This window comes from Ascaphus truei, chromosome 1, assembly GCF_040206685.1.
Source record: "Ascaphus truei isolate aAscTru1 chromosome 1, aAscTru1.hap1, whole genome shotgun sequence".
NCBI classification, from domain to species: Eukaryota; Metazoa; Chordata; class Amphibia; order Anura; family Ascaphidae; genus Ascaphus; species Ascaphus truei.
This window is the reverse complement of record NC_134483.1, coordinates 167,067,620-167,082,759: the sequence shown is the minus strand read 5'-3', so window position 1 is coordinate 167,082,759 and position 15,140 is coordinate 167,067,620. Positions and strand designations below refer to the sequence as shown.

At 41.8% G+C, this 15,140-nt stretch overlaps 1 protein-coding gene across 2 annotated transcripts in view; it reads left to right on the top strand.

The window, feature by feature from the left end:
• The window catches only part of TRPM3 (transient receptor potential cation channel subfamily M member 3), a 514,687-nt gene that overhangs the window by 421,214 nt on the left and 78,333 nt on the right, over positions 1–15,140 (top strand). The window contains exons 17-18 of one of the 2 annotated variants that reach the window (XM_075597955.1): positions 9,791–9,958; positions 10,615–10,695. In XM_075597955.1, coding sequence (XP_075454070.1) covers positions 9,791–9,958; positions 10,615–10,695 — 249 coding nt within the window. The remainder of the gene's footprint in view (positions 1–9,790; positions 9,959–10,614; positions 10,696–15,140) is intronic. The other variant, XM_075597963.1, reaches the window with a different exon arrangement.

Genomic DNA, 15,140 nt, shown 5'->3' with positions numbered 1-15,140 from the left:
AATTGTTGTGCAACTTGTATAGTTTTGTTACTATATGTGGATTGGTAAAGATGATAAATAATATTAAATGGGGGGCGCGCACGTGACGTCACAGCGCATGAACATCTGCTGAAGAGCTCCATCCATGCCACTGCTAGCTTTCAGTTAGAGCTTCCGATCAGCACCTCGTAGCATGGTCAAAATAGTGGTTGAGGACGGGGGAACCAACCAACATGAACTTCAGGAAGGACAGGAAGGTGAACGCTTCAGATCTGTTTCGGGCCCATGACAGCGAGATGAAAAAAACATGATTGCGCCGAGGATGGTGGATGGGAGTGCGACATCACTAAGCCCTGAGAAAGAGCAGGGTGAAGAGGAGAGGGATATAGCTATCACAAAACAGGATTTAAAGGAGATGTTACAGGATATGCAGTCCATGTTTCAGTCTGCCTTGGATAAAGCAGTGCAGTAGTTTAAGTCTGAAATTTCTACCCTGGCTAAAAGAACCACGGATCTGGAACGTAAAATGGACGCCTCCCTACAGAATCAAGTGAACACAGATGACTATGTCCTGAGGCTCAACGAAGAGGTAAGAGGAATGAGAGACAGTTTGGATGACCTTGAGAACAGGGAGCGAAGGCAAAATGTGCAATCCACCACATCCCAGAGTCAGTATCTGTGGAGACACTGCAGCCTTATCTTAAAAGGCTGTTTCTCTTAATTGACCCCCAACTAGAAGACAGAGAACTGTTGATAGACAGGGCTCACTGAGCGCTGGGTCCGAGATTTTATGACTCTAAAAGAAGCAGGGATGTGGTGCTGAGGCTTCATCAATTCGCGACTAAAGACAAGATAATAAAGGGGAGCAGAAATAGGGGTTCAATCGACTTTGAAAATTCTCCCATCCAGATCTTCCAGGACTTGTCTAGGATGACCATAGACAGGCGAAGAAGATTACGACCGGTAACAGCGATACTCCAGGAAAAGGGAATTCGCTATCGGTGGGTCTTTCTGTTCCACCTTATCGCTAATCAAGGAGGGCGGCAGGCTTCACTTCATTACCCGGAGGAGTCATCAGCTTTTCTTTCGGCATTGGGTCTGGAGCCCAAGAGCAGATTGGATCAACAAAGTCAGTCCCAAGACAAAAAAACAGGAAAGGAGGCCATCGAAGGGATCGATTGAACGAGTAGCGAATAATTAAGACCGGCCAAGCACCTGAGATGTCTCATGAGAGTCTTTTTGCTGGTCATGGCCCAGGATTTCCCAAGAAGCCAAAGTTGGAGCTTTTGCTTGTTTTTGCTTTGTCTCCCTCTGTCTCCTTTTCCTTGATTTATAGGTCCGGTCACCGATATTATTTGCCCACTCCCTGGGTGATGGGATCAACTCTGCAGAGAAGACCTTTCTAGGTGTAGAAGAGACTATGAGCTGCCTGGAGCAGGGGAAATAACTTTTTGTGAGCCCAGAAAAATAATTAATGACTGACATTTTTCATTTTCAATTTAATTTTTAATTTTTTTTTTCTCCAAGTTCCCGATTTGGGAAAATTCCCCCCCCCCCCTTGTTTTTTGTCCTGTTCCCCTTCCTGTTTTTCACAACCATCGGGATTTTTGAAGCATAACTTTCACAAGAGAGAAAGTGATACGACACTGGAAATGACTAGTTTGTGGAGGTACCCGGGCGCTATCTCTGTATGGCTTATTTGATGTGCGGAGGTATAAAAAAAAGTTGTGGTGTAATACTGCCTGTAAGTAGTTTTCAAGTGGTATCCTCTTGTGACTCGGAACCCCAGCAGGATCTATCCAGGACCCTTGTAGGCAGTGAATACAAAAAGGATGGGGGAGCACAATAGTTGGAAACAGGCAGTGTTGTAGAACTGGTAATCGCTTTTTAAAATAAAGTAGTTATATCCTGAGTGAGTGTGGTAGCTCAGGTGTCTAATGTCTAATTTGAAGGATAGACACACATGGGTTCGTATGTATGTATTGTATCCAAAAGAAACCTTGATGCGATTGGGCTTACACAAGGCCGTGTAAGTTGTATTTACTTTTATTCTATTCTTTCACCAATACATACGAACCCATGTGTGTCTATCCTTCAAATTAGACATTAGACACCTGAGCTACCACACTCACTCAGGATATAACTACTTTATTTTAAAAAGCGATTACCAGTTCTACAACACTGCCTGTTTCCAACTATTGTGCTCCCCCATCCTTTTTGTATTCACTGGAAATGACTAGTCAGACACCATTGAAGGTAGTATCTTTGAATGTTATGGGTCTGAACAGTAATGTTAAATGTAGATTGGCCCTAAAAGAATTTAGGAACCTGAAAGCAGATATTTTTTTTGCAAGAGATGCATTTTGACACTCAGGATCCCCCAAACACTTTTAGCGGGATGTACCCTATAGCACTCTATTCGTCTTTTACAAGCAAAAGAAGAGGTGTAGCGATTTTGATAAAGCATGGTATCCCGTTCAGACATTGAAGTTTGAGAGACCAAGAAGGGAGGTCCCTTGTGTTCCACAGCCTACTTTCAGGCTAATGTATCACACTAGCGAATGTATATGCGCCTAATGAGGGATAAATTGATTTTTTAAGGGAAACATTGGACTCTTTGGGAGACAGCCAAGAACAGTTAATGATTTTAGGAGGCAATTATAATATGGACCCAGACCCAGATATGGAAAAATCCACTAATCCAGGGCAATCACACTCTGCAATGACTTATAGTGTATCAAAGAAATTTAGATTGCTAATTAAAGAGTTTGGCCTTTTCGACGCCTCGCATCACTCACATAAAGCGCAGAGAGATTACACTTTTTACTCTATTCCACATGACTCCTTCTCTAGAATTGATATTACGTTTGTAATCCCAAATATTCTGGAAGTATTGGTTCACCATGTTATAGGTTCTATTACGTGGTCGGACCACGCTCCTGTGGCGATCTTGTTTGACCCCCAATTTGCCAAGATTTAATCATTCCAGTGGAGAATGAATGACTCACTGCTAAATTACCCAGAGATTAGCACACAAATTGGAGACTCACTTAAAAATTATTTTCAGCTTAATAATGGGTCGGTAGAATCGACAGCGATATTATAGGAGGCACATAAGGCAATGAATAGGAGACAGCTTATCTCATTAGCTTCCTATAGAATGAGAATAAAAATGGAAAAACAAAAATATTTTACGGAAAAAGTTGTAGCGTTGGAAAGTTCACATAAAAAACCCATCGAGGAAAATCTATAAAATATTGAGTCCTCGCCTTCCACATGCAACTTCTACTCCTTCTGGTGTCAACCCCTCTAACCTCATACCCATCCCCTGCCACCCTCCCTCCTCTCTCCCTTTCTCCTGTGCCCTTTGGAATGCTCGCTCCCTCTCTAACAAGTTCCTCTCTGTGCATGACTTCTTTCTCTCTCACTCCCTGCTTCTCTTTTCTATAACTGAGACCTGGCTCACTCAGTCTGACTCTGCTCTGGAAGCTGCCCTCTCCTATGGTGGCCTTTCCTTCTCCCACACTCCACGCCCTGGTGGCAGGGGTGGAGGCGTGGGGCTCCTGCTCTCCTCTCTCTGCCGTTACAGAACAGTTTCTATTCCCCCCTCTCTTGCTTTTCCCTCCTTCGAGGCTCACACAGTCCAGATCTTCTCTCCTCTCCCGGTCCATGGGGCGGTCATCTATCGCCCACCCTCCTCTACTCATCCCCCTTCTGCCTTTCTCTCTCACTTTGAATCCTGGCTCTCTTTCTTTCTCTCCTCAGACTCCCCTGTTCTTCTCCTTGGGGACTTCAACTGCCACATTGATGACCCCTCTCTCCCTTGGGCTTCCCGCTTTCTTTCTCTAACCTCTTCTTTTGGCCTTCAACAGTGGACTGCAACCAGCACCCACAAGGATGGCCACTACTTAGACCTGGTTTTCACTAAAAACTTCTCTCTCTCCGACTTCTCCATTTCCCCTTTTCCTCTCTCCGACCATCACCTCATCTCATTTTCTCTCTCTCGCTTCTCTCCATCTCCATCTCCATCTCGCCCTCGTTTTTGCAGAAACTGCGCTCTATTAACCTACCAGCTCTTGATTCCACTTTACGCTCCTCCCTCTCCTCTCTCAGTTCTGCTTCAGACCCTGACAACCTGGTCAGGAACTACAACTCTGCCTTATCTTCCTCTCTTGATCTTCATGCCCCACTTTCTCTCTGCCGTCCTCGCCCTTCTAACCCCAGACCCTGGCTAAACTCCCACACACGCATGCTGCGTTCCTCCACTCGTTCCTCTGAACGCCTCTGGAGGAAATCTCATACGCTCGCAGACTTCATTCACTACAAATTTATGCAATCCTGTTTCAACTCTGCCCTCTTTCAGGCTAAACAAACCTACTTTTCATCACTAATCAACACACACAAGTCTAACCCACGCCGTCTCTTTTCTGTCTTTGACTCTCTACTCAGACCACCCTCAGCTGCCTCCTCTTCTTCCTCCATCTCACCTCACGACTTTGCTGACTTTTTTAAGAAAAAGGTGGAGTCCATACGGCAGAACATCCCATCTGTTGCCTCCTCCCATCCCACAATGCTTCCCAACTCTCCTCCTGTCTTTCTTGACTCTTTTTCTGCTATCTCGGAGGAGGATGTATCACTGCTGATCTCCTCTTCTCCCTCTACCACTTGCCCTCTTGATCCCATTCCCTCCCATCTCCTAAAACCTCTTGCTCCTTCTATAATCCCTATGCTCACACAGATCTTTAACTCTTCCCTCTACTCTGGTACCTTTCCTTCATCCTTCAAGCATGCAACCGTTATACCATTACTCAAAAACAGCAAGCTTGACCCTACCTGTCCTTCTAACTATCGACCCGTCTGCCTTTTGCCTCCAAACTCCTTGAACGTCTTGTATTCTCTCGATTGCTACACTTTCTCAACACCTATTCTGTACTAGACCCTCTACAATCTGGCTTCCGCACTGCTCACTCTACTGAAACAGCCCTCACTAAAATAACTGACGACCTCCACGCTGCCAAAGACAGAGGTCATTACACTCTGCTCATATTACTCGACCTCTCTGCAGCATTCGACACCGTGGACCACCCTCTTCTCCTTCACATTCTCCATACTCTTGGTATTCGGAACAAAGCTTTATCCTGGATCTCCTCTTACCTTTCCCATCGTACCTTCAGTGTCTCTTTTGCTAACACCTCCTCCTCCTCTATTGATCTCTCTGTGGGGGTACCCCAGGGCTCTGTCCTGGGACCCCTTCTCTTTTCTCTCTACACACTCTCTAGGTGACCTAATCACATCTTTTGGGTTTAAATATCACCTCTATGCTGACGACACAAAAATTTACCTTTCAACCCCTGACCTTACACCTGCTATACAGACCAAAGTTTCTGAATGCCTCTCTGGAATATCATCCTGGATGGCCATCCGCCGACTGAAACTTAACATGGCAAAAACAGAGCTCCTTATACTACCTCCCAAACCTGGCCCTACTACATCCTTCCACATTGCTATTGGAAATACGATCATTCACCCAGTAGCCCAAGCACGCTGCCTAGGGGTCACACTTAATTCCTCTCTCTCATTCTCCTCTCATATTCAAAACGTTTCTAAAACTTGTCGCTTTTTCCTCCGCAATATCACAAAGATACGCCCTTTCCTCTGTTACTCAACTGCTAAAACTCTGACTCAGGCCCTCATTCTCTCATGTCTCGATTACTGCAACATCCTGCTGTCCGGCCTTCCTACCTCTCACCTGTCTCCCCTACAATCTATCCTAAATACTGCTGCCAGAATCACTCTACTCTTTCCTAAATCTCTAAAGACTCTTGCGTTCTTCTCAAGGAAGTCTTCTTACTACCCCCTTTGTATCTAAAGCTCTCTCCCGCCTTAAACCTTTCTCACTTTCTGCCCCACACCTCTGGAATGCCTTTCCCTCAATACCCGACTAGCCCCCTCGCTATCCACCTTTAAGACCCACCTTAAGACACATCTGCTTAAAGAAGCATATGAGTAGCACTGGATAATCATGGACACATGACACAAAGCTTGCCCCCCTGCAGACGCACTTACTAGTATTCCCTCCTACTGTCTCTGTACGTTCTCCCTACCTACCAATTAGATTGTAAGCTCCTCGGAGCAGGGACTCCTTCCTTAATGTTACTTTTACAGTATGTCTGAAGCACTTATTCCCATGATCTGTTATTTATATTTGTTATTTATATGACATGTATTACTACTGTGAAGCGCTATGTACATTTTATGGCGCTATACAAATAAAGACATACATACATAAAAAAACCATCGAGGAAAATCTATAAAATATTGAGTCAGGCAAGGGAGGAGTTTAAGAGATTGTAACTGGAGGATGTAGAGAGGGCTCTTAAATGGACCAAGCACACGTGCTATGATAAGGGAGATAAAGCGGACCGCTGATTGGCAAATAAACTTAGAGGGATCAGGGTGAGGGCTTCGGTTCCTGCTATTAGAATAAAGGGAGGAGGAGTCACATACAATCTCTCAAAGATTGCAGAGGAATTTGCTAAATTTTATGCGGATCTCTACAATCTAGATAACTCAAACCCGAATGCTAAAATCCTGGGCTTGGCCCACATCCAGGATTATCTGCGAGATTGCAATCCCCAAAATTGACAGAGGAGGATCATAACATTTTAAATGCTAAAATAACTCCGTCAGCTCATTGACGCCCTCTCAGACACCTGGTCCAGACGGTTTTTCAAATTTGTATTATAATTTGTATTATAAAAATGTTATAGGAATTCTAAGGCCTTGTCTGTTGGATTTATTTAATTCTTTTCTCAGCGGAAAACAAATCCCCCCACAGATGACGAAGGCCAATATAGTGGTGATCCCTAAAAAGGGAAAAGAATCCTTTATGTTGTGGCATCTACAGGCCAATCTTACTTCTTAATACGGATTTGAACATTTATAGTAAAATCCTGGCTAACAGGTTGAATCCAATACTTCCTAGATTAATTCATTATGATCAGGTGGGATTTATGAGCGAACGCCAGGCGTCGGATAATAAAAGGAAAATTATTAATGTTACTGACCAGATACATAAGTCTAAATTGAAAGCTGTGTTACTGAGCCTGGATGCGAAGAAGGCGTTTGATAGGATAAGGTGTTTTTTGGGGGGATAAAATGCTAGAGGCATTTGGATTCTCCAGGTTTTTTTTTTACAAGGGGTACGTGCCCTCTATCAGTCACTGACAGCCACTTTGAAGATCCCAGGAAGGAGGGGAATCTGATAACAATTAAGAATGGGATGAGGCAGGGGTGCCCCCTCTCTCCTATTCTTTTTGCCTTAACAATTGAGCCTCTCACGGCTACTATAAGAGCCTCCCCAAATATACAAGGGATCAAAATAAAAGATGAGTATTATAAAATGCCATTATTTGCAGATGATATTATTCTTACTATATCTATCCCATTGACATCTTTCCCGAATTTGCAATCTTCTCTTCAGAGGTTTGGTAAACTGTCTGGGTATAAAGTGAATATGGGTACTGTAAGTCGGAAGCTTTAAATTTAACGTTAACCAAAGAGAAGGTCGAGGGCCTTAAACTGCACTTTGATTATAAATGGAAAAAGAACCACCTGAAATATTGGGGGATATATCTTAATAGAGACTACAATTTATTATATAAATATAATTATTCTGACTTTTTTTTCCAAAGATAAAAAAAGATTTGCAAGTCTGGAATTCTCATTGTATATCCTGGATAGGGCGCATTACTGCGGTTAAGATGAATATTCTCCCTAGACTTTTGTATTATTTTCAGATATTACCAATTTCGGTCACACATACAATTATAAAATATATCCAGAATCGAATTATGCAATTTATTTCGAAGCATAAACAACAGAGACTAGCCAGGTCAATTATGTTGGAGGCTAAAGAAGGAGGTGGTTTGGCAGTCCCAAATATTTTTAAATACCATATTGCCTCTCATATGAAAAAAATGGTGTACTGGCACTCCCCGAGAGGAATCTATGCCTGGGTGGATTTAGAAAGCTTGCTTAAGGACCCGATTGGGCTGCCCTCTTTATTATGGTCGGGTGCTGGGACTGGGTTTGGGAGACAGTAAGAGCCGGCAGTTATCGGGTTTACTTTGAAACTCTGGCAGATGTCCAAAAAGAAATATAGGGTTATGTCGACTCCATCTAGGCTCGCACAGCTGTTTGGTAACCCGGGGTTTCTTCCGGGTTTTCGGGGCCAGTGTTTTGAAATCTGGAAACAAAGAGGGATTTTGGAGGCGGGAGATTTCATAGAAAAAGACAAACTAATGTCGCTTCAGGAGTTGATGAGAAAGTATGGGCTCCCCCAAAGTGAGCTGTTTAGGTATATGCAGGTTCGGCATTTTATGTGACAGGGATTTTATGAGGCAGAATTTCCTAACTACATCCGATTTGAAGACCTATGTAAAACAGAAAAGTATCAAAGGGGTTTGATATCATCTCTGTACCAGGGTTTAATCCCAAAACAGGATACTCCGATCCATAAATATATGGACCAATAGGGCTCTAGACTTTCAGACTGAAATAACGAGGGAGGACTGGGAAGATATCTGGGATAATGCGGGTAAATCCTCTATCTGTACGGTAACAAAAGAGAATAGATATAAAATATTATTACGTTGGTACTACACCCCCAAAAGATTAAAGCAGATGTTCCCGGGGACATCAGACAGATGTTGGAGGGGATATGGATAGTTAGGAGATCTGACACATATCTGGTGGTATCATCCAGTAATGCAGACATGTAGTTCTGAAATTAATAAAAGATGTGACGGATATTGAGATCCCGCTAGATCCAACCCTAATTATTCTGGCTAAATCCATGGAATTGATCCTGCATATTCTAACGACGGCTAGATGCGCTGTAACAGCAGCATGGAAAAAACACTCCCGCCCTCCAGAAGGGAGGTTATTAGAAGAGTTAATGAGGTCCAATTAATGGAGAAACTCACCTCATTTCTGAATTATACTACTGGAAAGTATGATAGGGTCTGGGACCCCTGGGATGCTGGATAGGGGGGTGACCCTGGAGGGAGAGAGGATTTGGGAGTGCTGAGTGTGGAATGTGTTGTCTATAATATATTGTATGATATGTAATGTGATTGTTGATGCTTGTAAAGAATTGTGATACAAAATGATTGTTCCACCCCGTCCCTCCCCATTCTTTTTTTGTACCCTTTGCCCTCACATTTATGTTTGAAAACTTTAATAAAAATCTACGTTACAAAAAAAAATGTTAAATGACATAATTTTGATCCGCATCTAATAAAAGTTAAACAGTGGAATTGTGTTTCTGTACAATCTGGAAAGTCACAGAATAGAGCATCAGAAAAGGTTTTGGTCCTTAGTACGCAAGGTTTGGAGTTCATTTAGTGCCACTTACAATATAGACTGTGTGATTTGGGGCAGATTACGATCTCCTGTTCATTTTCACATGTAAATACTTAATTTTGGAATGCGTCTCAATGGCCAGGAGTTATAAAAACGCGATCCATGCTATCGCGACTGAATCGGCAATATCTGACATTGATTTTAATAGCAGGTATCACTGATAGCATGGATCACACTTTGATGACTCCCAGCCAATGTGTCTTCCACAGTAAAGTTATCATAACAAAAAAGAGAGCTGAAGACATGCTGTTGATTTAAACCTGTGTTGCTTCCTTTCTGTATATGCTAAAGCTAAAGTGTGCAATGTTCTTAGGTTTATAACCAATGCTGGCCGTTTATCGTTTTATAGTTACATAATTTGCTTTTGTCGTTATTATTGCTCTAGGTAATTCTAGGAATTCTACTTCCTCCTTCAATTCTTAGCTTGGAATTCAAAAACAAAGATGAGATGCCATACATGTCTCAGGCGAATGAAATGGATCTGCAGGAGAAAGAGGTGGAAGAACCTGAGAAGACAGTTAAAGATAAAGAAGATGATGACATGGAACTGACGGTATGAGTGAGACATATCTTACAATATTCAGAATCAATGAACATAATTAAATGTAATGCTGCTGCATTGGACAAGCACCAAAGATAAACTGAATATTGCAATTTCCTGTCTCATGTTCGGTCATCGCTGTCACATTCCATCCACACTTAACCATCCTGCTCAGTCCCTCACCTCTACCCTCAGACCAGAAGTCTGGTTATACCCCGTTTTAATTGGGTTCACTAAAAGAAGATTGTCTTCTATAATTCTAGTCCTGACTCCTTTGGTGTCTGCACCTTGAATTCATTCCCTTTCATGCATTGCAATTAAGTTTTGTAATCAATTTCATAGTAAGCCTTTATTATCAATATTATTTCATTTTATTTGAAGAGTTAATGTATTTGGTGATTGATTTAGCAAGGGGATTTTTGGATGACATTGTCTTTCCTCGGCATTGCCTTCTTGCAGGTGTAATCTTTTAAGCAAGCTTTTGACCATGCCTTTGTGGTCTCTTTCATGAAAAAATGAATATTTTCCCAAACTTAGCACGATGTTTCATAAATATGCACCAACAGGAAGATATTATGTTATTGGGAGCAATACCAACACAGAAGAGTAAGATGGCTAGGCAAACTTTAAGGGATGAGTGGTTAAAAAACAAAACATTTTTTACGCAGGGAGTGGTGAGGGTGTGGAGTCGCCCACCTGAGGAAACAATGCATGAAAGAATGGTGGACTTCAAGACAAAATTAGAAGCTGTAAGTACTTGGAGAACCAAGGTCATAACCAAAGGGGGAGCAGGATGGGCAGCTTCCTCATCTTCCCCATTGCATCTTGAGTCTCTTTATTCTGGTGCTACTATTCCATTCTATGTAACCTTTTCTCTACCACCCTCAAACATATATGCTTATCATTGTTGATCGTGTAAAAGGGTATATATTATACTTTGCACAATGTCATTAAGAGCATAGAAGTTAACACTATCATTTTCCTCCTTGGACATACTGTTTGATAAAGACAAGTTTACTGACCTACACAGACAGTGTTATATAGAAATGTATCCTCAAGCCACCAACCCATGAATGAAAAAGAAAAGAAAAACACTAGTACAACTTTAGAAAAAGGGTTTCAGCTAGCATAAAAGTGAAGGCCTCAACATTTCTTGTTTACTAATGACCTTGAGGTTGGCATAGAGAGCAAAGTCTCCATCTTTGCTGATGACACTAAATTGTGTAAGGTAGTAGAATCAGAGCAGGATGTCATTTCTCTACAGAAGGACTTGGAGAGACTGGCAACATGGGCAGGTAAATGTTAGATGATGTTTAATACAGATAAATGTAAGGTTATACATTTGGGAAACAAGAATAAACAGGTGACTCTACAACTTACATGGGGATAAATTAGGGGGATCCTTGATGGAGAAGGATTTAGGAGTGCTTGTAGACAACAGGCTAAGCAATAGTGCCCAAAGTCATGCAGTAGCTGCAAAGGCAAACAAGATCTTATCTTGCGTTAAATGGGCAATGGATGTGAGGGAAGTAAACATAATTATGCACCTTTAAGCATTAGTAATACCACACCTTGAGTGCAATGTTGGGCACCAGACCTTAGAAAAGACATTGTGGAGCTAGAGAAAGTACAGAGAAAAACCACCAAATTAATAAAGGGGATGGATAATCTGATTTATGAGGAGAGGCTAGCAAAATTAGACGTGTTTAATTTAGAAAAGAGGTTTCTAAGAGGGATATGATAACTATATGCAAATATTTGGGGACAATACAAGGAGCATTCAAAAGAACTATTCATCCTAAGGGCAGTATAAAGGGCACAGGGTTGTAGGGCTGGAGGAAAGGAGATTTCACCAGCAACAAAGGAAAGGGTTCTTTACAGTAAGGGCAGTTAAAATGTGGAATCCATTACCCCTGGAGACTGTTTATTTATTTATTTATTTATAAAATATTTTACCAGGAAGTAATACATTGAGAGTTACCTCTCGTTTTCAAGTATGTCCTGGGCACAGAGTAAAACAAATAATACATGGTTACAAATACAGTTACATAAATGAACAAGGTATACATTTATATACAAGACATTGCATGCACAGTTAAAGAAAATATATATTATGAGCGTATGAAACAGTTACAGACCAGATTAAAGTGTGAGACAGCCTTAGATTTGAAAGAACTTAAGCTGGTGGTGGATATGAGAGTCTCTGGTAGGTTGTTCCAGTTTTGGGGTGCACGGAAGGAGAAGGAGGAACGTCCGGATACTTTGTTGAGTCTTGGGACCATGAATAGTCTTTTGGAGTCTGATCTCAGGTGATAGGTACTGCATGTGGTAGGGGTGAGGAGCTTGTTCAGGTAGCTGGGTAGCTTGCCCAGAAAGTATTTGAGGGTGAGACAGGAAAGGTGAACTTTGCGCCTAGACTCTAGTGATGACCAATCTAGTTCTTTGAGCATTTCGCAGTGATGTGTGTTGTAGTTGCATTGGAGAACAAAACGACAAATTGAATTGTAGAGGGTGTCAAGTTTGCTAAGGTGGGTTTGAGGAGCCGAGCCATATACTATGTCTCCATAGTCAATAATTGGCATTAGCATCTGCTGTGCAATACGCTTTCTGACCAGGAGACTTAGGGAGGATTTGTTCCTGTAAAGTACCCCTAGTTTGGCATAGGTCTTGGTTGTCAGGGTATCAATGTGCATCCCGAATGTTAAGTGTCAATGTAATGGCAGATACAAATAGATTTGTTCAAAAAAAGGTTGGACATCATTTTAGAAAGGAAAGGTTTACAGGGATATACCAAATAAGTAAACATGGGAAGGTTGTTGATTCAGGGAGAAATCTGATTGCCAATGTTTGAAGTTAGGAAGGAATGTATTTTTCCCATTATGAGATATTATTAGATGATTTTCACTGGGGTGTTTTGTTTGCTTTCCTCAGGATCAATATACTGTAAGTACAAATATACGATAAAGTATCTGTCATCTAAATTTAGCACTTGATGGACATATGTCCTTTTTCAACCTCATCTACTATGTAATATGTAACTATTGTAATGCCTCGTCACGTTGCGGGGTCTTTGTCCCAGATTAAGGCAGGAAACCTTGGGGTTTGTTGAACAGGGTTTTTATTACTTCACAATAATAACTACATAATAGGCAAACTGTCCCTTTTAAGGCAAAAAAAATCATAAAATAAACGCCTACTCCTCTTAAGAGACTAGCTACAGTACACCACTACAGCTCTTTCTAACGGGGTGGCTAGCTATGCTGGCTACCACCCCAAAACATGTACTACAAACTCAAAAGTCCAATAAGAAAATATAACAGTCCTTATCTGTTTTGGTGCTGTGTGGGAATCCCTCCCATGAGAGTCCAGGAAATCCCTCTGGATCCAATGTCTTGGACAGGACAGCCCTACTTCCACAACAGTCAAAATGTATAGAACAAAGTTCCATGATATACAGTGCTCTAATGGATCAGGTTACTAATCACATTCACAATTCAATATATGACTTGATAGAAGAAAGTTCATAATACAGGTAACTTAGATATCAGTGAGACCAGGTATACACAGGTATGCGCTTGTAGAATGAGAAGCATGTATAAAGTGATATAGATGGGAGGTAATGAATAGTCCCACTAATTCACCTCCTATTAGGACTGCGTCTCAAGTGCAGGTGTAAACCCTATGTATAATATCCCAGCAACAACCAAAGCATAAGCCAGAAATGGTGGATTACTCACATATGGTGACCTGTTCTTTCTCCGTTGGCGTGCGTCACGTGGTATGAGCAGGTAGATGGTCCCAGCAGGGAAGAAAAAGCGGAGCACAGCCATACAAACAAGGGGTTAATCCAGGGCTACAGCAGGTCTGATTAAAAACTCTTTAATGAATATGCGAAAGCATGGTGCAGACAAGTAAAAAAACGTTCCTCTTACGCGTTTCACACCGTAAACAGCGCTTCGTCAGAGAGTACTCTGTACTCTTAATAATGCGTTGGCAGATATAGAATGTAGTATTTTGCATGACTGTTTTCTCTGGCTGGACAGTTTTTTCTCTGTCTTATTTTTTTACCATCATATTACTGACATAGATGTGTAGACAATTGAGAAGAAAATTTTTAATCCTGATGTAAATTGTTTAACAGAACAAACTACCAGCAATGTCAAATATTGTAAAAGTAACAGATGTTACTGTTAATATTTTGTTTTAAAATGCTATGTTAAACTTATCCAGTGAACCTAAACATTAAGAGCCAGATGGACTTTGAATAAGAAATTGGCGAAAAAAGGGTTTTCTTTTGTGATGTACTGACAATTCATTATTAAAATATACATGTCAATTTGACATACTTGTAAGGCTGTGTCCAGGCAGGGAGCGAGCGCACTGGCGCTCGTACGCAGTGACATCACACGCTCTGCTCGTCCGGAAGATTTGTGGCCAGCTAGGTGCGCATGTGGGAGGCGGGTCGGGAGGCACGGCCATGACGTCACGGAGCTGGTTCGCCCTCATTGGGCGAGCCGCTCACGTGACGCGCCAGCGAGCGCGCAAATCAAATCTGCTCTGCAAGCAGCTAAGCACCGTGCATGATCGGGCGCTCGCTCACGCTGGCCACACACATTGCAGCAATGTGTTTCTGCAAACACAATAATTGCATTTCTACCCAAATATCCCCCCTAAAACTGACACACAAAAAAATTCACAGTTCTAGGGCCAAGGGAACATGAAACAGAAAAAAGCAGGCGTCACTTTATTTTCTGCATGAATTATCCCTGGTCCCTGGCTTATAGTTCTTATGTAGCCACCAGGGACCCCACGGTTTCAGGGGTAACCAGAGTGCTTAACCTTTATTATGCAGCCTGGTTACCCCCTACCGTCACACTTTCACTTTCTGCTTTAAGCACCGTGACATTATGTCCCATCCCTTGGCAGTTCTGCCATATGTCGATGGACACTGGTATTTCCACCATTGTAAATATTCCCAACTACGTTTGTCAGGAGTTTGAGAAAAACAAATACTGCATTTAAATGTATTTATAATCTATGATAATGCTCTAATGTAGTGTTGTACATGTCCCATGTTTTATAATGAAGACCTTACCCAATTCATTCATTACTTTGTTGTATTGTTATAGTAACATACCTGAAAAACATGTATCATGAGTCTGATGGAGAACCGCAGGTCATTTCAGAAAAATGT